The following is a 24,339-nucleotide window of genomic DNA, read 5'->3' on the forward strand; positions in this document are numbered from 1 at the left end:
TCTTTGCTAAGGCAGGGGTTGGGCTCCATCGTCTTCCCTGGCTCCTGGACCCTGCAGGGGTGAGGAGCAAAGTGGGGACCAAGGACGAGCAGACAGAAGAGTAGGACGGTCCCCCAGCATCTTCCGCCCCTCCCCACAGCACTTCTGGCTGCTGGTCCTGTCTCGGGGGCTGGTGGGCATCGGCGAGGCCAGCTACTCCACCATCGCACCCACCATCATCGGCGACCTCTTCACCAAGAACACGCGCACGCTCATGCTGTCTGTCTTCTACTTTGCCATCCCGCTGGGCAGGTGAGGATCTGGGCAGGGCCCACTCGGACTTCTGACCACCCCTTCTCCCTGAGGTCCGGCTCTCTGTGACCGAAGCATGCAGGTGGTCAGCTCCCTGGCTGGCTAGGGGGTGGGGGCGGGAGGCCGGTGGGCATCCTCTGCGCCCGCCCATCCCCACCTGACTGTGCCATCTTCTCTGCAGTGGCCTGGGCTACATCACTGGCTCCAGCGTGAAGCAGGCGGCTGGAGACTGGCACTGGGCCCTGCGGGTAAGGACACCCCAGACCAGTCCTTGCCCAGAGTCACTCAGAGATCCGGGGACACAGCCCGGGCTAGGACGCAGGCCTCCGCCTCCAGGCTTCCCAACTCTCGGGCCTGGGCTTTTCTAGATTAGTCCACATTGAGGTGTCGGGGCCCAGCTGTGAGGGGAGCCAGACTCAGCCCCACCACCCCCAGGGCCCCCAGTCGGAGAGGACGGAGGACTCTCCCACCATGTCAGGAAATTCCAGGTCCACGATGGCACTTCCTGCTTCGAGCCCTGGCACTGTGCTGGGGTGAGACTGAGACCAAACCTCTGTGTGGGGGCCCCCAGGGTCTGGAGCCACTTCCTGTCCCGCAGGAGGATTCGAGGCAAGTCTGCCAAGACCCCAGGACAGTGCAATCAGAGGAAACAGAGATCCCCAGTCTCCCGGAGGAGAGGAAGCTTAAGACAAAGTGTTTTTTCCTCAAAAGCAGGAAGGAAGCAGCCTCCGTGGAATTTCTGGTTGGGGGGTGAATGGAGAGGAACTCTCGAGCCCCTGGGCTCCCTGGCCTGGTGGGGGTGGGGGCAGATCTCCCTGTTCTCATGAACGGGGGGCAGGGAGGAGTGGGTATATCGGAATCCAGGCTGCCAAGATATCCTCCTTCCATGTGGGGAGAGGCGTGGGGCCGTGGAGAGTCTGTTCTCAACCCTGGGCTGGACACAGGGAAGACCTGAAGGGGCCCCTCAGCCTGTGTTCTCCTGGGGCCCATATGGGCCCCTCCCAAAGGATATCCTACTTGATATGTTAGCTGGAAGATTCATGCCCAGCCAGTCCCCTCCCAGTGCCCCCCAGGGTGAGGAGCCAGCCTGGGGAACTTTTCCTGACCCAGGGATGTGGGCAGGGCTGGTATCTGGCTCCCTGTCCCCAGGAACTCTCTCTCCTCCTCTCCTAGTCATCTTTCCATATGTCTGTCCATCTATCTGTCTTCCTTTCTTTCCACCCATCATCCATCTATCCATCCATCCTTCCATCCATCTGTCTGTTTCTCTGTCCATCTCTCCAGCGATCTGTCCTCCCTTCTCCGTCCATCTGACCATCCATCCCTCCTTTCTGTCTTCAGTCTCTCTTCCTATCTTGCCCCTGGTCTGGACAGTTCATTTTGAGCCCCCAAGACTTTTTTGCTGACTTCATCCCCAGGTGGCTTTTCTCAGCAGCCCAGTCAGGAAGGCTGGGCAGACACCAGCCCAGAGGAGGCGCTCGGAGCCAGAGAAGGCCTGGTTTGCCTACGCCCCCCTCCTGGTGCAGAAGAGACAGGACCGACTGGGCACTGGTGTCCTAACCTGGTGCTCCCTGCCTTGCCAGGTGTCCCCCATCCTGGGCATGATCACAGGAACACTCATCCTTGTCCTGGTCCCGGCCACTAAGAGAGGCCATGCCGACCAGCTCGGGGGGCAGCTCAAGGCACGGACCTCGTGGCTCCGAGACATGAAGGCCCTGATCCGGAAGTGAGTGCTGCTGGGAGGGGTCTGGTGGGAGGAGGGAGGGGTGCTGAGATGAGAGGACCCATTCCCCAGCATGGTGGCCCACCCAGCACCCTCGGCCAGACCTCCCGCTGTCTCCACTGCCCACAGTGCTGGGATTGACATCCTGGCCACTTGCGTTTATTATTCCTGAGGGCTGAGCCCTCACCCCCAGAGCCCAGAAGGAGTCGGGAAGAAAAGGCTGCCTCCTGGGTCCCGACCCTGGGTTAAGTGTCGCCGCCTCGGCCTCTCCCCAGCCGCAGCTACGTCTTCTCCTCCCTGGCCACGTCGGCCGTGTCCTTCGCCACAGGGGCCCTGGGCATGTGGATCCCGCTCTACCTGCACCGCGCCCAAGTCGTGCAGAAGATGGCAGAGACGTGCAGCAGCCCACCCTGTGGGGCCAAGGACAGGTGGGGCACGGCAGGGGGCGGGGTGGGTGGCAAGGGATGCTGGACGAGAGCGCCAGCCCCTCTGCCCCAGCCTTGGCAGCCACCAACCCGTGCTCTGCGTCCTCTGTCCCACAGCCTCATCTTTGGAGCCATCACTTGCTTTACGGGCTTTCTGGGTGTGGTCACGGGGGCAGGAGCCACGCGCTGGTGCCGCCTGCGGACCCAGCGGGCTGACCCGCTAGTGTGTGCTGTGGGCATGCTGGGCTCTGCCATCTTCATCTGCCTTATCTTCGTGGCCGCCAAAAGCAGCATCGTGGGGGCCTATGTGAGTGCAGTGGAGGGTGTGAGGGTGGTGGGGGGAGCTGGGCCTGGCCCAGGAGGCTCTGGAACAGGAAACACAGTCTGACTCGTGGGGCCCTCCCTCCCTGTGGGAGGCTCCAGTCCTCTGCCTGCCCCTGCTTTGTGCAGGGCCTGTCCAGGGCTCTGGGGGTCCTTCAGGGCTGTGGGCATGGCTTGAAGTCTGTAGATAATCCACAAATTCCTCATGGGCCTACTGCCAGGAGAGCGGCCCCACAGAGAGGTGGGAGGGTTTTGGGGGCTCCCTGCCAGCACCCAGGGTTCAAAGAGCAGCCCGGAGCCACTGGCGGGTGGAGGGCTCCCTAACGGTCGCTCTGGTCTCTCCTGGACAGATCTGTATCTTCGTCGGGGAGACGCTGCTATTTTCTAACTGGGCCATCACTGCGGACATCCTGATGGTGAGGCAGGCCAAGGTTGCCTCGTGCTGACCCAGGCCTCTTGACCTCTTGGGTCAGCTGGGGAGGGTGGGTGAAGAGGCAGGAAAGCTGGCAGGGCGGGGGTTGGGGTGGGAGTGGGGGCGGGGGGCGGGGGGGAGGAAGGCATTCTGGGAAGGTGAGCCTGGAGGCAGGGAGGGGATCAGAGGTTTTGGGGTCTGCATCTGAAATCTGAGGGTTGAGCGGGCAGGAGGGATGGATGTGAGGATGGGGCGGGGAGGGGGATGTCTGGACGCTCAGGTTTGTGGCCCAGAGGCTGGCAGTGCCAGGCTGGCACGGAGGTGGTGCTGCCTGCCAGTGCTCCTCCCCCAGCGTCTGAGCTGCCATGGACCCTGCCCTCCCAGCTCAGCCTGGGTCCCAGGGCGCCTGCCGGGTGCCTGCGGCTGGGGCTGGGTGGACAGAGGCTGTCTTCACAGGGTCAACAATGGGCTGCAGACCAGCCGGCCAGGGACAAAGGGCCGTCTGAGCGCAGCAGGGGCTCGTGTCCCTGGGCAGAGACGGGCGCAGCCTGGGAGGAACCGGGAGGGGGCTGTGGCCCTGATAACTTCAGCAGTCTGGGGGGGTTGGGGGGAGTGACACGGGGCCCTGTCCTTGGGGATCCTGCAAAGTCAGGGTCAGGAGAGGATTGGGGGAAGGGAGTACAGAGCACCTGCGTTAGAGAGAGTGTCTGGGAGCTGCCAGGCAGGCTCTGGGGCCGGGGAGGAAGGACTCCTCATGGGTTGGCCCTCAGGACGAGAGGGTGCCTCCATAAGGGACAGCTCAAGAGATCAGAATCTGCCTGGCTAGGGCCTCTGCTGGTCCTCTCCTCCGGGAAGCCTGCCTTGCCCCACCCAGCTTCCCTGCATATCTCTCTGCCCCACCAGGCCATGGGTGGGGACAGGTGGGGGGATCTGACACAGCTCTGTGCCTGAGCATGGAGCCAGGTGGGGTGGGGGGCCCCGCACATGCCCTGAGTGAAGGGAGGGATGAGTCTGTCTGAATCAAGTGCCCTTGGCAATGAGCAGGAGCCCCTCCTCCGCCTCCCCTCAGCCAGGGGCAGCCCCAGCTGCTGACAGGTTTGGGTCCCAGGGAAATCATGTCCCATTTTAATAAGTGTCACAACCGAGCGGCTAATTATTCTTGGAAATGGGGTCACACAGTCCCATCAGATCCAGGTCTCCCCGCCCCAACCCATCCTGGGGTGCCCAGTGGGCACTGGCTGCTCTCACAGACTGTCCACAGGGCCTGGAACTCTGCCTAGATGAGGCAGCTGGAGCTCGGGCCCAGGGGCCTACACAGGGCCCCCCCACGGAGCTGGCTGCTGCCTGTCCCACTGCCCCTCTGCTGACCTTAGCCTGCCCCACTTTGGAGGTGCTGCCCCTGTGAGTCAGGCCTCCTTGGTCTGAGCGGGGTTCCTGGGGCCCAGCAGCTCCCGGCTTTCGGTGCTGGGGGTGCCCATGGGTAAAGTGGAGGCTCTTCCAGGCAGGGTCCTGCTCCTCCCCCAGTCCCTCAGCCCAGGCCAACCTAGGCCTTGCCAGGTCCTCATGGAGGGGGGACCAAGATGGGTCTTTAGCAGCGAGGAGATGAGGGCGAGAGACCCTTGGGGTTCTGGTCCCTGCAGTGCCTGACTCCCTGTGTGATCCCTGAGGAATGTCCGCCTCTGGGCCTCAGTTTCCCTTGACCACTGTGCTTGGCTCCCCACCAAGAGCCAAGCGCAGCCCCTGAGGCACGTGGTCCCACGAGTTGGAGAGCAGAGGGCCTGGCTGGAGGGAGGGGCGCGAGGAGGGAAGGGCCCAGGAGACGGAGGGGTCAAGACACCAGGGCAGACTGAGTCTGAGGGTATGGGGGCTTCAGAGCGTGGTGACCCCAGGGATGAGGCCAGGTGGGGGCACCTGGCTCCTGTGGCCTCTGACCTGCCGCCTCTTCTGCAGTATGTGGTCATTCCCACAAGAAGGGCCACCGCAGTGGCCCTGCAGAGCTTCACCTCCCACCTGCTGGGGGATGCCGGAAGCCCCTACCTCATCGGCTTTGTGAGTACCCTGGGGGCGGGAGAGGCTGAGGTGGGTGACGGGCTTCGGGAGGTGGCCCCGCCCTGATGGTCACCCACAATCCTCACAGATCTCCGACCTGATCCGCCAGAGCACCAAGGACTCCCCGCTCTGGGAGTTCCTGAGTCTGGGCTATGCCCTCATGCTCTGCCCCTTCGTCGTGGTCCTGGGTGGCATGTTCTTCCTCGCCACTGCTCTCTTCTTCCTCAGTGACCGGGCCAAGGCTGAGCAGCAGTGAGTGGGGGTGGGGGAGGGCCTGCCGCCTCGGCCGTGACAGCTTCCGCCTGGGGTGGTTCCAGGGTGAAGTGGGTGGGTCACCTGGCCGAAGGGGTCCCTGCCCGGCCCCAACGGCTTCCTGTCCTTGTGACGCCGCCTCCGGCTCACAGGCTCCGTCACACATGCAGCGGTGGCTGGGAGCCCTCGGTGGCCGGGCTGTGCCTGGCGGTTCTGGGCCTGGGTCTTTCTCTGCAGTTAATGGTTTTCAGAGCTGGGACCCCCTCCTCTTCCTTTTCCTCTCATTTTCTGACTTCTTTCTCCTCTCCTCTTGACTCCTGTCTCTCTTTCTCTTCTCCCCACCCCTGGGCTCTCCCACCTCCCCCTGGGCCTGACGAGGTCCCTGCCCAGCACGTCCGGTCAGCCAGCCCCCGTGATGCGATGCGCCAGAGCAGTGCCCGGGCCGGGCCCCCGCTGATCCGCCACCTTGACCCCCGCCCGTCTCTCCCCCAGGGTGAACCAGCTGGTGATGCCGCCTGCATCCATGAAAGTCTGAGGCGGTGAGTGTGAGTGGGCCATGGGTGGGGGGCTGGGGCTGGGCCTCCCTGTGGGAGGGAAGGGCCAGGGCCGGGGGAGAGGGAGCACTCAGCACAGCGCTTGGGGGATGTTCTGAAAGTAGGAGCAGCTCCTCCTGAGTCACCTCCTGCCTTAGCACATCCCACCAGCCCTGGGTTTCGTCTTCCTCCTGAAATGTTGCCCAACTGACTGGTGGATCCATGGGAGGGGGCAGGCTCCCTCTTCCAGTAAATCAGCTCCCCCTTCCTTCCTCAGAAGGGCTGGGGGCATAGGTCAGGGCTGGGGCTGGCCAGAACTGCCTGCTGTCCCGGATTCTGTCTCCTGATTCCTCCTGGAGGTGCCAGGGGCCAGCTCCTTCCTTGACCTTCCTCTGGGCCTGGCCTCTGGGGGCTGTAGCTTCCCAGCAGTGTGAGACCCAAGGTCACTGCCCCCATACCCCGGCCCCAGTAGACCTACACCCTTTCATGCCCCCAGAGCCTAGAGAAAGGCCTGTTTCTCCAAACAGCAAGGAAAATAATGAAAAGAGGGAAGCTGGAATGGCCCCTCCCAAAGGCCCACCTCTGACCTCTAACCCTCTCCCTCCAGGTGCCACTGGGATAATGAAGAACCATTGCTCTCACCTAGTCTGGGAGGTGTCCTATGGCATCCTGGCCCTGCTGGGCTGTCCCAAAGCTTTCTGTGTGACCCACAGCGGGCCACTGGCCCTCTTTGGTCTGGGACTCCTGAGTGGCCGTGGCTCCAAGAAGAGGCTGTGTCCTCAACTAACCTGGAAGGCTGTCAGTGCTGGAGCCACATGCTTGGACAGACTCCCGGCCCCAGGGGCCCAGGGAGAAGACGGCCCCTAGTGGGTGCGTGGGGAGAGCCTGGCCTGACACCAGCTTATGTGATCCTGGGCAAGTCCCTGCCCTCACCGGACTGCGGGGCCAGGGGGCTGGACTTTCCCACGCAGCTTGCCAGGCATGGCACTGTCTACAGCTTAGAAGACCTACCAGCTCCTGGGCCACCCAGAGAAGAGGTGGCCCAGGCCTTAGAGTGGCATTTCAGGCTCTGAGGCTCCCCGAAAGGCCTGCTGTGCGAGGACCACAGCCTTTCAGCTGGGCCTCTGACCTTGGGGACATTGGACTCAACCTGGCAGAGGTGGGCACTCAAGTCACTGGGCACTTCCCAGCCTGGCTGGTCACTCTGGAGGACATCTGTCTCCACTGCCTTGAGCTAGCTGTCCGCTTGGAGGTCTCCCAAGTGGGGACCATCCCAACAGGGAGCTGGCATCACCAGGGGTGAAGGCCCTGGTGGCAGCTACATACCACCTGTATCCCCAGGCTTTGAGATCCTTGGGGGCTGCCCACTCCTACAGGGCTCCTTCCAGCCCTTGCAGCATTTCTGCTGTCCATCTCCTCCCTGACTCCCCCCACAGAAGCCAAGAACCACCTCCTGCCCCCAGGCCGGGCCCTTTCCAGGAGCAGAGCCCAGGGGACTATTCCCAGAATCCATAGGGCAGTAGCCAGGGTGCTGGCTGCCAGAGGAAGCAGCCATCCACCCAGCTTCCTGTCCCAGGGAATAGCCTGGTGGAGGTTGAGGCCCACCGGGCGAGGCCAACACCCCAGAGCCACCTCCAACCAAACGTTGGCTGCTGTTGCTCTCACGCATATTTCCACACGGCCCACCACTCCCCCAGCCTCTGACTGCCCCATGCTCGTCCTCAGCACCACACCAGAGAGCAGCTGCTAACTTCACACCAGACCCCTGCCCCCTGGCAGAGCTTATCCTAGCCTCCCTGCTCCACTCCCTCTCTGCAATGTGCTGGAATCACGGTGGTTCTGGTCTGGGGGCCCCTGCGGCCAGTAGGAAACCCTGAGAGCCAGCTTAGACAATGCTTTGCCCCATAGTTAGTGGCTGGCGTGGCTTCAGTGGTATGTAAGCTAGTGGAATACCCACTCCCCGCCGAGCTCTGGGGCACCCTGGGGGCCTAACAAGGGGGTGGGCTGGGGGAGGTATCCCCCGAAGACCAGCCTGGCCTCCACTCCCACCCCAGCCTCAACTGGGGCCCCAGCGATGTTTTCTTGTTGTACAAGAACCAGGTCCAAGTGTTGCCTCCTCTTCCTTCCGGAAGCCAAACTGCTCCTTTATTTTTTAGAGCTGCTGATTGTGAATCTCAGAATCTTAAGAGAGAAACCAAATAGATTCCTCTTGTAAATGAAGAAATAAACCTATTTAAATCATGCCCTGGTGGCTCCCACAGCAAAGCAGCCCGGGGATGGGGGGACATGAGGAGTGGTCACACGTGCGCCCAGCCAATGTGGGCGACCCATCTGAACATGAGCCCTGGCCCACACTGCCCGGAGCCAAGGTCCCAGCTCCACACAGGTCAAGTGTGTGCCGGCCAGAGAGCAGAGGCAGGGTCCAGCCCAGGGCCAGGGTCTCTGCTCCCCCTGGGACCAGTGGGAAAGGGACCAGGCTGTGCTTGCTGTGGCAGGACTTCCGGGCAGGCTGGCAGCAGACCGACCCACTCCCCCCAGTGCCAGAAGATAGTACACAGTGGCTTGTTTATTAAAATCATGGTGGAAAAAATAGGAGTCTTCAGGGCAGATGGGGGAGAGGCTGAGGGGCTGGGCCTGCCTTCAGGGCTTTCTCCCCTTCCTCAGCTGCACTTTTTTTTTCTTGGCCCCACTCTGGAGGAGGCTGGGGCTCCTGCTGGCCAAAGACACTCTGGCCTTTTTCCGTGGCAGCGTGGACTGTGGCGACTTGCCTGAGACACACTCTTTGGGGAGAGCCTTCTGATGCTCCTCTATGTTGGCAGGCTCCGTGGCGGTGACAGGAGTGGCTCCATTCACCTGGGACAGCTTCCGTTTTTTTTTCTGCAGCTTTGGGGTCTTGGCAGGAGTACTGGGGCTCGTGGCAGGGGGGTCTGGAGCTGGACTCTTGGCAGGCTCCATGGGGGACACGGGAGTGGCTCCATTCACCTGGGACAGCTTCCGTTTTTTTTTCTGCAGCTTCGGGGTCTTGGCATGGGTGCTGAGGCTCGTGGCGGGGGGGTCTGGGGCTGGACTCTTGGCAGGCTCCGTGGGGGATACAGGAGTGGCTCCATTTACCTGGGACAGCTTCCGATTTTTTTTCTGCAGCTTTGGGGTCTTGGCAGGGGTGCTGGGGCTTGTGGCAGGGGGGTCTGGGGCTGGACTCTTGGTGGCAGGAGTCCCATTCACCTGGGACTGAGCTGGGAACTTGGCCTTCACCCTGTTCCTCCTCTTCCTGCCAGTGCTGGGGGGCTGGTTCCCACTGGTGACTGCAGGCTTGGTGGCATCCTGTTGCATGGTGCCCTCCGACTTACGTTTTTTACGCTTCTTGGTCTCTGGCAAGAATCCCTTTTTCTTCCGCTTCATGCTAACGGGGCTCTGCGTGGCACTGGGGACTTCCTTGACATCCTTCTTCTCTGACTTGGGGCGCCTGGGAGGAAGTGAGCAAAGTGAAGGAAGCGTCCAGTGAGGGCAGGAGTGACTGCCACCTCCAGGGTCCTGTGGGACCCAAGCTGCCCAAAGCTACCATATCCGAGCACGTGCAGCCCAAGGGTCTCTCCAGCCTTCCCCAAGCTGTGGCCCCCTCCCCGGACGTACTGGACTCCAAGGGTCTTCATGGCCTGCCAGTAGAGGTTGTGGAGGCGGCCAGACCCGGTTGCGCGTTCTCCCTGCTGCAGCCTCGCCTGTCGGCTCTGCAGCACGCCCCGGACGGCGGTCAGGTCCGTGGTCAGGTTCTGCAGAGGGGCAGAAGGCTGTGGCTGCAGTGGGGAGGGGAGGCAGGGCCTCTCCTCAGCCCTTGGTCCCCAGTCCTCCCACCTTTGCCCAGTCAGTGTCTCTCCAGCGACCCCAAGCTCTCTTCGGGACCCTCAGCCACTCCTTCTGCCTATAAATCACCAGTCTCTCTCACCTCAGGAGAAAAAAAGAGCCCCAGATGCCACCTTCATTCCCCCTTCCCACAGCCAGAAGGCCCGCTCTCCACCTCCTGACGTCCCACTCTTCCTCGCTCAGTGGCTCTGGCCGGCCCACCTCTAAGGGCACCATGCGATGGCCTCAGGGCTGCAAAAGCCCTTCCTGTCTCACTCTCCCTGCCAGTGGGTTATTTTTGAAACCCAGTGACTTCCAGAACACCCTTTTCTCCTGGCTTTTTACTACCAGGCTGACCCCTGTCTGTCAGGCCCACCGGCTGTTCTGCAAGGCCCCAGCCCAGGCTCGGCTCCTCCCTCCAGCAGCCTTGGGCAAGCTCGCCCTGCCCGTGGGCTCCAACCAGTTTCTATGCTAAAGACTCCCAGACCTTTCCCTCTGGGCCAGACTGGGGAACCCCTCACCCGGAGCTGTCTCCTGGTCCCACCTGATGGCCCATGAGCATCTCAGGCCCCCGCACCCGCCTGGAAACCTGGGCTCCTTCCTAATAGCTGCCCACGGGGAATCTTCCTCCTCTCCTCCCGTGGTCTGCCGCCTCCCGCCCCGTCCCAGCCTTCTGGCTGCAGCGCACCCTCATGCCACCCTGCCACGCACGGCGGTGGCACTCTCCCCTCCCAAGTGGCTCTCCTTCACCCATGGCTCTCCAGCCACCCATATAGAAACTGCCCAGATTCCTCACCCAGCCACCCGGAACCTGCCCCACGTGGCCCCCCACCAACCCCCTAGCCTCTGCTCAGACTGGCTCCTCTGTGTGCTGGTGACGTCCCTCCGCAGCGCCAGGCTCACCTCCTGGTGGACGGTCCTGAAGAGGACGTTGAGCAGCTCCACCGAGGACAGCTCCCTCTGCTGCTCCGACTTGGTCTGGGCCTCACCCAGTGTCCGCAGGTTCTAGGGAGAAGGCGGCCAGGCTGAGCCGCTCTGGAGGGCTGGCTGAAGCCTCTCCATTTCCCGTAGGAGAGACCAAAGCCCCGAGGGAGGACACGTCTCCCGGGCAACCAGACACCACCCGAGGATCAGGAGCCTGGTAATCCTCGCGCCTTGGTTCCCAGAGAACCGCGCCTGATGGGGGTGTGGGAGGGGAGCTCCGGGGCCATTACCTCAGTGACCTTTGCCAGGATCTGGCCAATCAGCTGCTCCCACTCGGGGTCCTCAAAGCACAGTCTCAGCTCCCGCGTGGGCAGGGTCTTCTGGAGCAGCAGGCAGGCCTGGGCCTGGGGTGGGGGAATGTGGTCACCAGAAGCCTTGGAGTGCTGTGGCAAGGCTTAGGGGACCGCAAGGGGACCCTGAGAGCTCTGGGAGCCTGCTGGGCACCGAGGGGCCACAACTTCAGGCTCTCTGTGGGGGCTGCCTGCTGCTCGGGGTCTGACCTGCCTGGGTTGTCACCACAGAAGCTCTGGGCCCCTTAAGCATCTGTTCCTGTGCCCTCTTTTCAGGCAAGTGGGGGAACTGGGACCTGGGGGTCAGCAAGGGCTCCCGGCTACATAGAGCTGGCAGCCCCTCAGGCTGAGACACTTCCAGAGCCTCTGACTAGCTCAGTGCCATCTTCCTCCAGCCTCCACAGGCCTGTCCCTGTCAGCCTGGCACCTGAACCAACCGCCAGGGGATTCCTCTGTGTAGGCTGGAGCGTGAACTCTAAGGAGCTGAGGGCTCAGGCCACACGGGCAGTGGCAGCTGTGGGAGCAAATCTGCCCCTCCCCTGCCCCCAGAGCTACTCTTGTGCCTATAGGAGCAGGGGAAGGGCTGGCAGGTGAGAGAGGCAGTAGTGGGCCACCCCTTTCACCCCTATCCCTTGGCCTCACAAATAGCCAGCTAGTGAGGAGTCAAGTGGGAGACCCCGAAGGCCTGGGCTGGGATCCGGAAGTCCCTCACCTGATGGCGGGGCCGTGTCTGGCCTGTCACATGCTGGACCATGACGGGGAGCAGGCTCTTGCAGAGCGCCTAGGGAGGCAATGACAGGGCTGGGAAATGGGGACTGGGCTGAGCAGGCGCCCCCAGGGGTGGGCTGTTACCACACTCACCGGGTGCCGGGAGAAGAGGCTGAGGAACATGGGCACGGTGAGCGGGCTGTTGCGCTTGGTCAGGAAGGAGCTCAGCGCTGACGAGTAGATTGGGGTCACGAGGCTCAAATCGAAAGAGCTGGGAGCCTGGGTCACGTGAGAGAGCTGGTGTGATGCCAGGGAGAGGGGTCCCTGGTACAGGGGCAGAGGCTGGCTGCCTTCAGAAGGCTGAAAGGTGGGTCCTGCGGGAGTCATGGCCTCAGCTCCCCACCTGTGAGATGGGTGGGGGCCCTGGCTCACTCACCTCTGGGCCCCTGGGCTTGGTGCTGGCGTCAAGGCCAGCCTCCTCCTTCCTCTGGGTCTTGTGGACGGACCCGTGAGCACTGTTGCCCTTCAAGACCCGCAGGAGGTAGAGGGAGGCATTGAAGTAGTAGAGGGAGATGGAGGAGTCGGCCTGGTGGCCGGCCTGCTGCACCAGCCGCTCCACCTGGCTGTACAGAGTCTCCATGTAGTTGCCCACGTCATGGCAGTAGTGCCGGGAGCGGCACAGGTGGTGTCTGTGGGGCAGTAAGAGGCACAGCTGGTGCCAACGTTCCCTTTCCACCCCTGCTCCCTGCCAAGCAGAGCCCACCCCAAGAGCAGGGACCCTGAGTCCCATTTCACAGGCAGGGAAACAGACATGGAGAGAAGGGACCTGACCAGGGCTGCCGAGGGAGACACAGGACCACCCACGGATTTGCCAGAGGGGAAACCGGCTCCTGGGCTGAGGCTGCACCATCGGCCAAACGCCCCAGACCTGGTCCACATCTCCCGTCTGCACCTGTCTCTTGTGGGACAGTAGCTTCCAGACCCTTTGCAAGGCACGACCAGGGTCTGTGTGCTCAGAACCCAGCGTGGCCCCGCAGGGCTGGGAACAGAGTCGGGACGAGATTCAGGACACTCAACAGAGTCAACGCTGTCCAAACAGGTGGCAGGAGAACTAGGTGAGAAAGTGTGGCCTGGGGCTGGCCTGGGAGACAAGCTAGGGTGCACTGTCCATCACGCCTCCCCATCCGCCCTATGCTGTACTCTCGGCACCCCAAGTCCCCTGGCCTTCGTCTCCCTGACCTCTGTGCTCCGGAGGGAGGGCAGGCCTGTGCCTGCCGCCTGCACTGTCTCCTTGCCGTCTCACTGCCATTGCCTCCGTGCTGGGCTCCCTGCTCTGGTACAGCCCACCCCGCCACCCCACCCTGCCCACGTCTTGCTGAAAACACCCCTGTGGCTCCCCAATAGTGCTAGAGTCGATCTACGAGGCCTCTCATACTCCAGCTGCGTCTGACTGGCTTCCATCTGGACCCGCCTTTCTGCCCTGCCTGTGGGCTCCAGGCCTGATGAACTCTACAGCTCCCAGCACTGCTGTCACCTTTCCCAGGAGACTGGGTTAGGGGCCCCCACCACTCTGTGCCTTCAGTATCTCCTATCCACCCCCTGCTATAGTCCCAGGATGTCTCTGTTGGACGACTGGTCTGGTTTCCCAAGTGCAGTGATCCTGAGGGCAGGGATGGGACTGGGGGACCATGGGTCTGGCACAAAGCTGGTGCTAAGCATCAAGGACGGTGTGAACTACTGAGTGCCATGTGCCCCCAGGGCAGAGCAGCGATTCCAGAGTCAGGTGGGCCACTTCGGAATCCTGGAGCCCTAAAGGCCTGGTTCTCCTCTGAGTGTTAGTCTGGGGTCTGTCCAACAGCCCCCGCCGCGCCCTGCCCCGTGCTCACGTGAAGATGCGGGCCGTCTTGTGCAGGAGGTCCTGCTCCTGCTTGGTGCTGCTAGTGCGCATGCTGCGCCGGATGATGTTCAGCAGCGGTTCAAGCAGCTCCAGGACCAGGGGATTCTCAGGCTGCTTGGTCACCAGCACTTCGATCAGATCCAGGACCTGTGGCCGGGACGGGTTGGCTTAGCCAAGTGTGGGAGTGCGTGCAGAGGGTGGGGGTGGGCTGTGGAGGACAATGGTGGTGCTCTGCGGCTCTCAGCCTCACCCTGATTTGGAAGTCTCGCCGGAGCATCTTCTCCTTCTGCAGCTTGTTCTTCTCATCTTTCCGCGCCTGGATGCGCAGTTTCTGCTCAGCAAAGAGGCTGGCAAGGTTCTGGTCCAGGGCCATCATGGCCTCATCCCCCAGCTCCTCATCGTCGTCCTCGCTATCCACTCCACCCTAAAGAACAGACGCCCAGTGAGCAGCCTGGCCTTCTGTGGGCAGATGCAGGCAAACACAGGTCGGGGAGCCCCTCCCTGGCTCCCGCTGCTCACCAGCGCCTTCCCTGCCTGCAGCACCGCCATCAGCTGCTCCCGGAAGCCCTGGTCCACGTCTCCATCCCGATCCTCCTCATCGCTCTCCTCCTCGTCACTGTACTCCTCATCCTCCGAGTTTTTGTTGTCCTCGCTGTCCTCACTCTTATCCTGTGGGTGGCAGGTGTGTCACACTTCCCACTGCCCACCGCGTGTCTGCCCACCCTGCCCTGCCCCTTGCTGGCAAGTACCTCCACATTCTCTAGCTGCTTCTCGGAATCATCCATGACCACCACATTGTCGTCCTCGTCCTGGCTCTTCTCAGGGTTCAGCACCTGAGGGGATTCCCAGACAGCTGGCTCATCTGTTGCCCTGGCCCCTTAACCCTCCTCAGACCACTGGGCTCTCCTGACCACACTCCCTGATCGTGCCCCGTCCAGTCTTCACCAAAAGGTCCCATTTCAGGGAGGTAAACGGAGCCCAGGAGAGGCGGCCACACCCTCCAGTGCCCAGGGCCAGCACCTCCTGGACAGACCCGACGAGGCCAAGACACGCTCGGATCAGGCCTGCACAGCAGCAGTTTGAGCGAGGCCCCCACCCACTCCGCAGATTAAAACAAAGATGATGGGGTGACGTGGCAGCCCCGGTGCCGCCCGGTCCTTGGAGAGCCCGGTCCCGGCACCCACTTCCCCAAAGGCCTCAACTCACATCCAGGATTAGCTGCAGGGCACGTGGAGTCAGGTGGGAGCAGATGTGGCTAAACACACTCCGGGCCACCTGGCGCATGAGGTGACTAGGCTGGGCCAGGAGGGCCAGCAGGATCTCCACCAGCACCTCCACCCACGGTGGCTCCTGGGGGTCTGCAAGCGGGGAGAGGGCTGAGCCCGGGCAGAGAACCGCCAGCCATCCCGGGTCCCTGCTGTCCCCAGGACGTGCCCCGCCTGCCCTGCCCCAGGGGCGATGACCCACTGACGGCCTTGGAGCGGGTCCGACGGGTCTTCTCCCCCAGGCTCTTCTTGATGCAGGTCTGGATGTCGCCTAAGAGGTCGCAGCTCTCTGCGGGGGACTGTGGGCAGGACAGAAATCAGGGGGTAACCCAAGGAACAGCTGGCATCAGAGACCTAGAACACTCCAGCCACCAGCCTGCCTTAGCCAGTCTCTCTCACAATCCAGAATGGAGGACCCCGCCAGACCCCAGGGGGCAGCCCAAGAGCAGATGACCTCTTACACCTAACACACAGTCATAGGATCTGAGAGCCCTCAGGGAACATGGAGCCCAACCTGCCCATGGACGCCCAGTGAGGCAGAGCCTGACAGGGACGGCCGGGTTACGGCCATAGGGAGCCAGCAGGCCCCAGCCTCCCGATTCGTAATTCTAGATCACTCCCCCGACACCTGACTTGGCGTCACAGAGAAAGAACTGAGAACCGTTAGTTTTAATGAACTTAGCTTATATTAATTAAATTTAAGCCAATTTAAACCCAACTTGGGGATAAGCCCAGACTCCAACCGCCAACCAGTGACTCAGGGGGGGCCCTCTTGAAAACATCCTGTGCGATCTATGGTACCAAAAGGGCAGGCTATTCCCTCATAATGCAGTGGGCAGCTTCGACGTGTGGCCCAGAGGTGGTAGAGTGAAGGGCTGGAGAGGAGCCCAAAGCCCTGGCCATCTTTCATCCAGGCGTCTGGACACACCCGGGTTCCAGTCAAGCTCAGAGATCCCTGGGTCTACAATAGGCCCCAAATGTGCCCCATAATCGTCACAATCTGCTGCTATCAGAGATGCACTGCCACGGATGCGAAGGACATCGTGGCCAACACTGCCCACACAGCTTGTCCATGGGCTGGACTCGGGGTCCCTGAGGCCTGGAAGCCCAAACCGCAGCCAAGAGGCCAGAGGGAGAAACCGTGAGCCCGGTCTACTCAAGCGCCTTAGGACCCAAAGCAGCCCCGTAGGAGCCTCATGCAAAGCGAGAGGAAAACCTCTGGAGAAACCAGGGTTCAGAGTTCATGAGAAACCACGAGGGGCAGAAGAGTTGCTGGCACTAAGGTCCGAATGTGACCAAAACCTCTCAGTGGGAAGTAGAGAAAGGGAGACAGTTGGTTCCAGAGAACCTGTTGTTAGAAAGCGCGAGTGACGCCGTGAGCAGTATAGCGATGGGCAACGAAGCCGGTGCTGGGGAGCGACGGAGGAAAACCTACTAACCTCAACCCATCACCATCGATTCTGGGGAGGGGTGAGTTAAACAGAAAAATCGGGGCCCCTCTCCTAACGGACCACCAGCACAGAAGCAGCTGACCCGTGGGGGCCAGGTCTGCCAGAGGAGGGCCCTCCCGGGAAGGCGGGGCTTCTCCTTTACAGCCCGCCTTGGTCTGTAAAGCATGTTTGGACGGCCTTGGGGGGCAGTGGAGTCAGGTCCCCATGTTTGATCCCAGCCAATAGCCTGGGGCAAGTGACTTAGCCTGAGTCTCAGCTGCCCCGCCTGACAAACAGGAGGAAGTGCCTGCCTCACCGTGTTGGGGACTGGAAACAAGAGACGACGTGTGGAAAGCTCTGGACGTAGCTGGTGCCCAGTAAGAAGATGGAGTGATTTTTTCTCTGGCTGTAATTCTACCCAGGACCAATCAGCCTAGGAAACCTGCCAATTTCAACTCCCTGGCCGCTCACAGCTTGTCCACGGGCTGGACTCAGCCCTCAAGCCTCTCAGGAGGAAGCCTGACACGCCCTAGACAGCAGGTCCATAACCCCCTCCCTGCCAGGCCGCTGTACCTTGAAGAGGTGGATGCCCACGAGGAGTATCAGGTGCTGGAAGGCAGCGGCCTTGGCCTTGGCCTCTGAGGAGCGGGCCTCCAGTTCCTTCAGAGTCTGCAGCATCCTGGGATGAGGATGGGTATGCTCTCAGGGCACTGCTGCTGATATCAGACCCCAGAGTGTCCTGCCCATCCACTGGAAACCCCGCCCCCCTCACCGGTCCCAGGCCTGGCGCTGGGGTGGCGTGAACGGCGTCAGGGCGGCCACGTTGCGGCTGTGGTTCAACAGCATGTCTGCGAACTGGACCAGGCGGTAGGTCCAGGGCTGCCCATCCCGGGTCTGCTCCGGCGCCTGCCTGAACTGTGTGCTGAGGGTCTGCAGCAGGCTGGGAAGGGTTGGGTCGCGGTCACGGGCTGGGCTAGTGAAGACAGCCACCTGTATCCCCCCCTACACCCAGAGCCACTGGAACTCACGGGGCCCCTGTGGTTTTCCCAGCTTAGAAGTGGAGAGAGCACATGTCCTCAAGACCACTTTCCCACCTGGCTGGCCCACCTTCAGACCTCCCCCGAGCAGCCCCTGGCCCACCTGAAGAATGCCCCGCTGACGACCTCTCGGGCCCGGCTCTCCAGAGGGAAGGAGAACCGCTGCTCAGTCTCCGGGATCTGTGGGGTGGGCTTCTTCGTTTCAAAGAATGCGTGGAAAAAGCAAAACCTGGGGAAGGTGGGAGAGTAGCCAGCGCTGCTTCAGGCAGGGCCATTTGTTTTTCCCAGCCCCTCCCTGGACGGCAGCACTGAGGGCGTGGTGCCAGGGAGGAGGGAGCCACTCTGGCGATGAAAAGGAGGGGACGTTTCGCAGGTCTGGATCCCAGCTGAACACAGCTTGGCCCAAAGTGGGGCGAGAACCAGGGCCCTTCCCTGGGAACCAAGACAGGCACGAGGCTGTGCAACCTCAGCCAAGTCACACCATCGCTTCTGCAGACGCACGGCTGCCCCGTCTCGGGGGACTATGGCCAGGGCTGAGGAGCAGCTGGCAAGAGGAGGGTGGTGCCGAGGCTTCCCTGACACCATCAATGTGCAAAAGCTGCCTGCGGAACACGTGGAGCTAGCCAGAGCCTCTCAGGCCCCCACAGCCCCACACTTTCTGGCTCCCACGGCATTTCTTTAAATCCCCTTCTGTGTGAGGGACAAGAAAGGGTGGCCTGCTCCCCACGGGTGACTTGACCCCAAGGCTCTGGCTCCAGGGGGATCCAAACTAGGACTAGGCAAGAGGGCCCATTCTTGGCCCCCCACCCATGGGGAGTTGGGGCTCAAGCACATCTCGCACCTGGCCACCTCCTCAATCAAGGCCTCCTCCTTCTCCACGTGCACATTGTCCACAATGCTGACCAGGCGAAGGATGATCCACTTGCGTAGCCGGAACACAGCTCGCTCAGGCCTGCGGGGTAGGAGGCGAGGTCACAGAAAACACTGAAAGGTGGCAAAAACGGTACTCCTTTGCCCTATCTTGCAGACAGGAAAACCATGATCTCCCCACTGCTTATCACAAGCGTGGGACCATAAATAAGAAAACTGAGGCCTTCTTTGAGAGCTAAGGCTCCCCTCCTCCCCTCCTGTGGTTTGGCAACAGGACGCTGTGGGAAGGAGAGCCCAGGCTTTCGGGCTCAGCGACCCCAGCCCTGCACCCAGGGGCCCTTCCCTGCCAGGCCCACTCACCCATGCAGTGAAGCGTCTTGAGCTTTCTTCTGGTTGTTGGTGCTGAAGTCCACCAGGGACTCCAGGTCGGGCTGGAGAAACATGTCCCGCAGCCAGGCCACGTAGCCCTTGAGGGCGGGGGCACTCAGGGACTGCACGACCCGCCAGAAGGTAGGCACGACCGGGAGGCCCTGGTTGGTGATGGACGTGAAGGCCACCACCACGGCCAGCTGCCGCTCGGGGTCATCCCGGCAGCCTTCCAGGAAGGCTCCCACGTACTCATTCATCTCTGGGGCAAACTTGAACTGGTTCGGGAACTGCAAGAGTCAGGCATAGCACTGGGGTCACCAGCCTGGAGGGGTCCAACAGTCCCACCAGCCTCTTCCGCAACAGGTTAAACCAGGGCTCAGAAGCCCCCTAGCCGTACACAGCCAGGCTGCGGCACCCTCCCGCCCTAACGCTTCTGTCCAGCAGCAAGGCCTGCCTCCATCAGACTGCTCCAGCCTCCACACCTCTGGCCCCAGAAGGCCCCTCCTGGCCGCCTCCCACTGGATCAGGAGAAGCTGTTTTCCAGGCTTGAGGCAGGAAGGAGCAGCAGCTCAGAGTCCACACTGGGCCATCAAACCGCTGTGTGTTCAAGCCCCACTTCTGCCAGCTCCTAGCTGTGTCATTGTGGGGCTCAAAACCTGCCACCTCTCAAGTGCTCACTTCGTGCCAGGTTCTGTGCAATGTGCACCCATGCAGCAGCTTATTTAACCTCTGTAACAACCCTCTACACTGGGTCCCTTTGTCATTTTCCAGACGAAGAAAATGAGGCACAAAAACACCTAGAAGTAACTTCTCGGGGTCACAGGGCTCCGAGCAGTGCAGCTGGGATTTGGACCCAGTTGGTCTGGCCTCCCAGTGCGCACTCGTGATCACAGACCTACACTTTCTGAGCCGCTCCCTTACCCAGGAACCAGGGACAGCAGCTCTCGGGAGCCGGCTGTAAAGATGAAATGCAGGAACGCAGCCGCACTTCCTGTGTGCCGTGCGTGTTAACATGCTCATCTTCACAACAGCTCTGAGCAGATACTGCTCCTCTTGTCTCACGGACAAGGACAGGCGGGCACAGGGAAGGGAAGCCAGCTGTGTCAGGTCCCACAGCTAGCGAGCGGTGGAGTCAGGACCAGACCGACAGTCTGCTCTGGGGCCTCCAGGCTCTTAACCACCAACCGATTCTCCTGTCAAGCGCTTAGCTGAGTGTGGGGCGTGCGGAAAATGCTCCAAACGTCAGTGATGATGGCTAGTCTCACTGTAACACCACCTGGGGGTGGCGGGAGGTCTGACGGACTCCTGGCTGTACAGGCCTCTGCTGAGGGGCCTGAGGGCAGAGGGGCTGACCTTGCCCAAACTCCATTCAGAGAGGAAGAGAGGAGACGGGGTTCAGGCAGCTGACTTTACTCAGAGGGAAGAGACACCCAGGTCCCAGGCCCCTGCCAACAGCACCTGTGCTTGCCCTCCCAGACGGGGCCACTGAGGTAGGAAGACCACTGACACCAGAGCAAAGAGCAACCCTCTTTTCCAGAAGCTGAGTGACGCCTGAGGCGGCCCAGCCCCTTTCTTGGCAGGAAGCATCCTGGTTGCCAGGCCCTTTATGGCAGTGTTGGGCTGCAGGGTGCGGCACCCACCTTAGCAGTGACCAGGTGCTCCCCATATTGTCGGATCAGGTCCCCCCGCATCACCAGCTGCAGCTGCTCCTTGGACAGTAGAGGCAGGGCTGCGCCCAGCAGGCGGAAACACAGGTAGCTAAGGGGCAGAGGACAGAGCCTGGTCAGAGCCCTCGGCTCCCCGGGTGGACTGTCAGCCCAGCCCCATGTAACAACTGAAGCAGCGGAGTGGAGCGCAGCGAGTGCCACACGCACCTGGCCGGCCAGAAGTGCTTCTTCAGTAGCCCTTGCTCCACGACTTCCTTCCAGAACCGCGGGAACTTGTCCTCCTGAAGTGCCAGGCGGAGCAGGTCCAAAGCCACGGTGGGCAGCCTGCGCTCCTTCTTCACAGAGGCAGCGGCCATCTTCAGGACCGTCACCAGTCTGCAGAGGGGGCAGAGGGGACTCAGGGGGCACCTACCAAACCGACAAGGGCCAGGGCGCCCGGGGTAGCAGGGACACCCCCAGGCTGCACTGCAAGCCTGCTGAGGGCCAGCTGCAGCCCCATGGCCCCAGGGAGGGCCCACCCACCCAAGTCCCTCACCTGGGGATGTTCTCATCTGAGAACAGGTTGACCGATCCCATCAGCTTCTCGAGCTCCGTGGGCACCTTCTGCTGGGCCAGGAGGAAGAGCTGCAGGTGCTCAGGGGAGCCAAGGACTGAATTCAAGTCAGCCCTGAGGACCTTTGGCAGGACCTCCTGCAACGTGGCCTCTGGGACCTGGAGTGGGGAGACAGGTTGAGGAAGGGTGGCTTCCTCATGGCATCCTTTGTTTTTCCCCCTGGGGTCAGCCCTCTGGGTTGTTCCACCTGCCAGGCTCCCATGAGGCCCCTGGCAGTGCCAGCCTGAGGCAGCAGAGCTACAATCCACCTTGCTGGGCATCAGAATCACCAGAGGGCCACTTGTTACAAATCTCAAATTCCCAAGCCCCCGGAATCTGAGTTTTCAACAAGAACCCCGCTGATGCTAACCGGCGCAGGGCTACCCTTTTAATTATTCCTCTTTCGGGTTTTTCAGGACTAGCCTATTTCTTATGCAAGAAACCCCAAATGGAGAGCTAGGATTTGAACCCAGGTCCTTCTGGCTTCTGCAGCCTGGACTGTGCAGAAAGCCCCTGCCTGGGAGGTGCCAATCTCTGTCTTTTCCTCAGGAGCAAAGGATTCTAGGTACTAGCCTACCTCTATTTTTCAAGTAGGGCAGTGGGGGCCCCTGAGGGGTCAGCTCTGCCGCAAACATGTTTAATATACTTGCCGCACGCCAGGCGCTATTCTAGAACTGCACTGCCCAATATGGCAGCCACTGGCCACACGTAGCTACTGAGCACACGGAATGTGCAAGCCTGAATCGAGACCCGCTGTACATGTAAAATACACACCGGGTTTTGGAGACTTAATGTAACAAAAAATGTAAAATATCTCTACAATGTTTCATATTGATTGTATGTAGACGCATTAGGCGAAGTGGAATATGTTACTAACTGCACTCGATTCTTTCTACCTTTCCTAAGGTAGTTACTAAAGATGACAAGTTACTCACTTTTATATTTCTATGGGATAGTGCTGCTCGAGAGTATGAACTCAGCCTTCTCCATGTTTCTATAACAGGGAGTGCTGCCCGAGGTCCCACAGCTGGTCAGCCCGCACGTACCTCAGAGAGGATGTCCACCAGCGCCTGCTGGGGCTGCTCCTGCAAGTGGTTGTAGTACTGGGCCAGGGTCTGGAGCAGCTTCACGGACTTCATCAGTGCCTCCGAGTCCTGGTACCCACAGAGGGGGAGAGGGTATGAGCAGGGCATGCCACTGCCCCCCAAGGCAGTCCCCATACCCTCTGTACCCCCGAAGCTCTTACCTTCACCAGCCTGCCTGACTGAAAGAGGGCTAGCACCCCAAACAGGTTTGCGAAGAGAGCGGGTCTCATCATTGTCTAGAAAAGGATTCCAGGCACCAGTGAGAAGGGCCGGAGGATTCCCCACCCTGGGGCTGCTGACCTCCCTAGGCCACCAGCTCTCACCTTTTTAACTTTCTGCAGGTCATGCTTCTCTTGGATCTGCTGCAGGATGCTGCACAAGGGTATGTCTTCGAAAGACTGTAACAGCTGCCAGGAGTTGTGGCAGAAGAGAGAGAGGGGTTCAAGGAGTGGTCCAGCCACACCGCAGCAGACCTCAACTCCCTGCCACTTCTCCCTTCAACTTCTGCCCAGGGGCCTTGGGCCCCGGCTCCCACCCCAAGCATGCCTCTGAAGCTGCTCACTCTCCTCTGAGCAGTGCGGATGATGAGCTCTGCTGCTCCACTGCAGCTGAATCTTGCCTCCCTGCCCCATGCCCCCTGGGGCTCAGAAACTACCTCCTTTGGCCCCTAGGTTGCTAGACTGAGACTCCCAGACACTATCCCCACAGCCTGCTCTGAGCTCCTCCCAGGCTGATGCTAAAGGACTGGATCTTTATTGCTCTTCCAGTGGTCCAAGTTCCTCAGCCTAGTGCTCCTTGCAGGGCAGAGGGCCCTGAACCTTGCAGATGTAAGGGAACGCATCCCAAAGCTTTCTACTCCCAGTAAATGTACCTAAGAGGCCAGTCAACCCATGTACAAAAAGGAAACTGCTCACTCTCCTGCCCCACTTGCCTGGGCTTCTCTGCAGACAAGCCTTGCTCACACTTTCTCCACCTCCACGTGGGGACGCCTCCCATCAGCTCAGGTGCCACCCGCAACTTCTCCCTCGGACCACTGGCTCCTCCCCTGCAGCAGAGACATCTGCTCCCCTCACCCCTCACCGTTTTGACCAGCATGGCTGGGCCCCTTCCCCGGAGCCACTAGCTCACCTGTGCCAGGGCCAGACTGTAGCAGGGCCGGGCGGTTTCTCGCCCGACCCCGAGCCCAGTGATCAGGCGCTTCAGAGCATACTTCATCTCGGATCCCTGTGAACCAAGCGCATCCTCCGGTCGACCAGTGAGAAAAACCGTCCCGCACTCGCCCGCTCCCGCACCCCGACCGCGCTCACCTGGGCATCCAGGTTCGCGATCACGTGCCCCCTCCCCAGCCCAACTCTTGGAGCCAGCCGCCACATCTTTACCGGGATCTACGCGGACGCCTGCCACCATACCTGTGGCCTTGTGCGCAGATACTCCAGCAGCTTCTCCGTGGCCTCAAGCCGCGTCTCCTGCTGCGGCTTCGCAATGTCCCAGAAGAAGTCCAAGAACTCGCGACTGTGCTTCAGCAGGCCATGCGGGTCGGCAGGCCGGGCGCCGCTCTTTGTCGCCTCTCCCAGAGACATGGGCTCTGCGACGTCCCGACTCTCCATCTCCGCCATGCTCCCCGAACACGTGGGCTCCGAAGACAAACTCTTCCAGGTCAGGTCGCGGCGCGTGCGTACTAGATTGGGTCGCCTGGGAGGCGGGGCCGGGGCGGGGGCGGGGCCTAGGGGCGGGGCCTAGGGGCGGGGCCGGCCCAGTTAGTTCTGCTCTCGCTCCGGGAGATAAGTGTGGGTTTTATTCTGTGTGTGGTGGGGAGTCATTGGAGGGTTTCATGCAAGCGCGAGCCTTGGTCCCATTTACATTTTTAAAAGATCGTCCTCCCGTTGTGTGGGGGATGGATTGTAGGAGCGCGAAGGCAGAAGCAGGAAGCACAGTTAGAAACAGTGGTGGATTGGCCAACGTAATACGGGAATAGGTCGGGTTCCAGCTAACTTGGAGCCGGTAGGGGGGTGATGGATATCGGGGGAGAGGAAAAGAGAGGGATGCCAGGTTTGGGGCTAAAATAACTGGGCAGATGGTGGTACCTTTAACTGAGCTGGGGCAGAATTTTCTCTGCTTGCAGGAGATGGAGGTGGTGGGGTCAAGAGTTCTGTTAAATGAGAGATACCTTTTACAATGAGGGGAGGAGTGCACCCGCTTGAGACTGCTTGAGAAGCTGTCTCTGGAGGGCTGTAGTCCAGAGAGCCCCCTGCTCTCTGGGAGATGGGGGAGGTCAGGCCCAACCCCTACCTTAAAATCCCAC

The 24,339-nt window shown here is 61.2% G+C and overlaps 2 protein-coding genes across 6 annotated transcripts in view; one reads left to right on the plus strand and one right to left on the minus strand.

Moving 5' to 3' along the window:
• The window catches only part of SPNS2 (SPNS lysolipid transporter 2, sphingosine-1-phosphate), a 36,202-nt gene extending 27,953 nt beyond the window's left edge, over positions 1 to 8,249 (plus strand). The window contains exons 4-13 of one of the 5 annotated variants that reach the window (XR_011423068.1): positions 140 to 291; positions 473 to 539; positions 1,875 to 2,017; positions 2,290 to 2,442; positions 2,557 to 2,746; positions 3,111 to 3,176; positions 5,123 to 5,221; positions 5,310 to 5,473; positions 5,852 to 6,012; positions 6,614 to 8,249. Coding sequence is in view for 4 of the 5 variants with exons in the window: in XM_070226478.1 (XP_070082579.1) it covers positions 140 to 291; positions 473 to 539; positions 1,710 to 2,017; positions 2,290 to 2,442; positions 2,557 to 2,746; positions 3,111 to 3,176; positions 5,123 to 5,221; positions 5,966 to 6,012; positions 6,614 to 7,079 (1,548 nt within the window). In the remaining variant the exon portion in view is untranslated. Of the gene's footprint in view, positions 1 to 139; positions 292 to 472; positions 540 to 1,709; positions 2,018 to 2,289; positions 2,443 to 2,556; positions 2,747 to 3,110; positions 3,177 to 5,122; positions 5,222 to 5,309; positions 5,474 to 5,851; positions 6,013 to 6,613 lie in introns of all 5 variants that reach the window. The other 4 variants (XM_023653291.2, XM_070226479.1, XM_070226478.1 and 1 more) reach the window with 4 other exon arrangements.
• On the minus strand, positions 8,116 to 24,186 carry MYBBP1A (MYB binding protein 1a). The gene is made up of 26 exons (XM_005597680.4): positions 23,447 to 24,186; positions 23,166 to 23,261; positions 22,361 to 22,444; positions 22,199 to 22,273; positions 21,999 to 22,106; positions 20,896 to 21,071; positions 20,568 to 20,735; positions 20,334 to 20,451; positions 18,685 to 18,980; positions 18,296 to 18,406; positions 17,558 to 17,683; positions 17,190 to 17,357; positions 16,991 to 17,096; positions 15,190 to 15,286; positions 14,929 to 15,080; positions 14,472 to 14,555; positions 14,242 to 14,391; positions 13,973 to 14,146; positions 13,712 to 13,869; positions 12,262 to 12,514; positions 11,979 to 12,104; positions 11,830 to 11,898; positions 11,058 to 11,171; positions 10,747 to 10,848; positions 9,637 to 9,773; positions 8,116 to 9,469 (listed from the first exon to the last, which is right to left on the minus strand). Exons 1-26 carry the CDS (start codon positions 23,651 to 23,653, stop codon positions 8,647 to 8,649), a joined length of 4,278 nt encoding a protein of 1,425 aa, XP_005597737.1. The 5' UTR covers positions 23,654 to 24,186; the 3' UTR covers positions 8,116 to 8,646.
• Positions 24,187 to 24,339: the final 153 nt, after the last annotated feature.

Source organism: Equus caballus, chromosome 11 (genome assembly GCF_041296265.1).
Source record: "Equus caballus isolate H_3958 breed thoroughbred chromosome 11, TB-T2T, whole genome shotgun sequence".
Taxonomy (NCBI): Eukaryota; Metazoa; Chordata; class Mammalia; order Perissodactyla; family Equidae; genus Equus; species Equus caballus.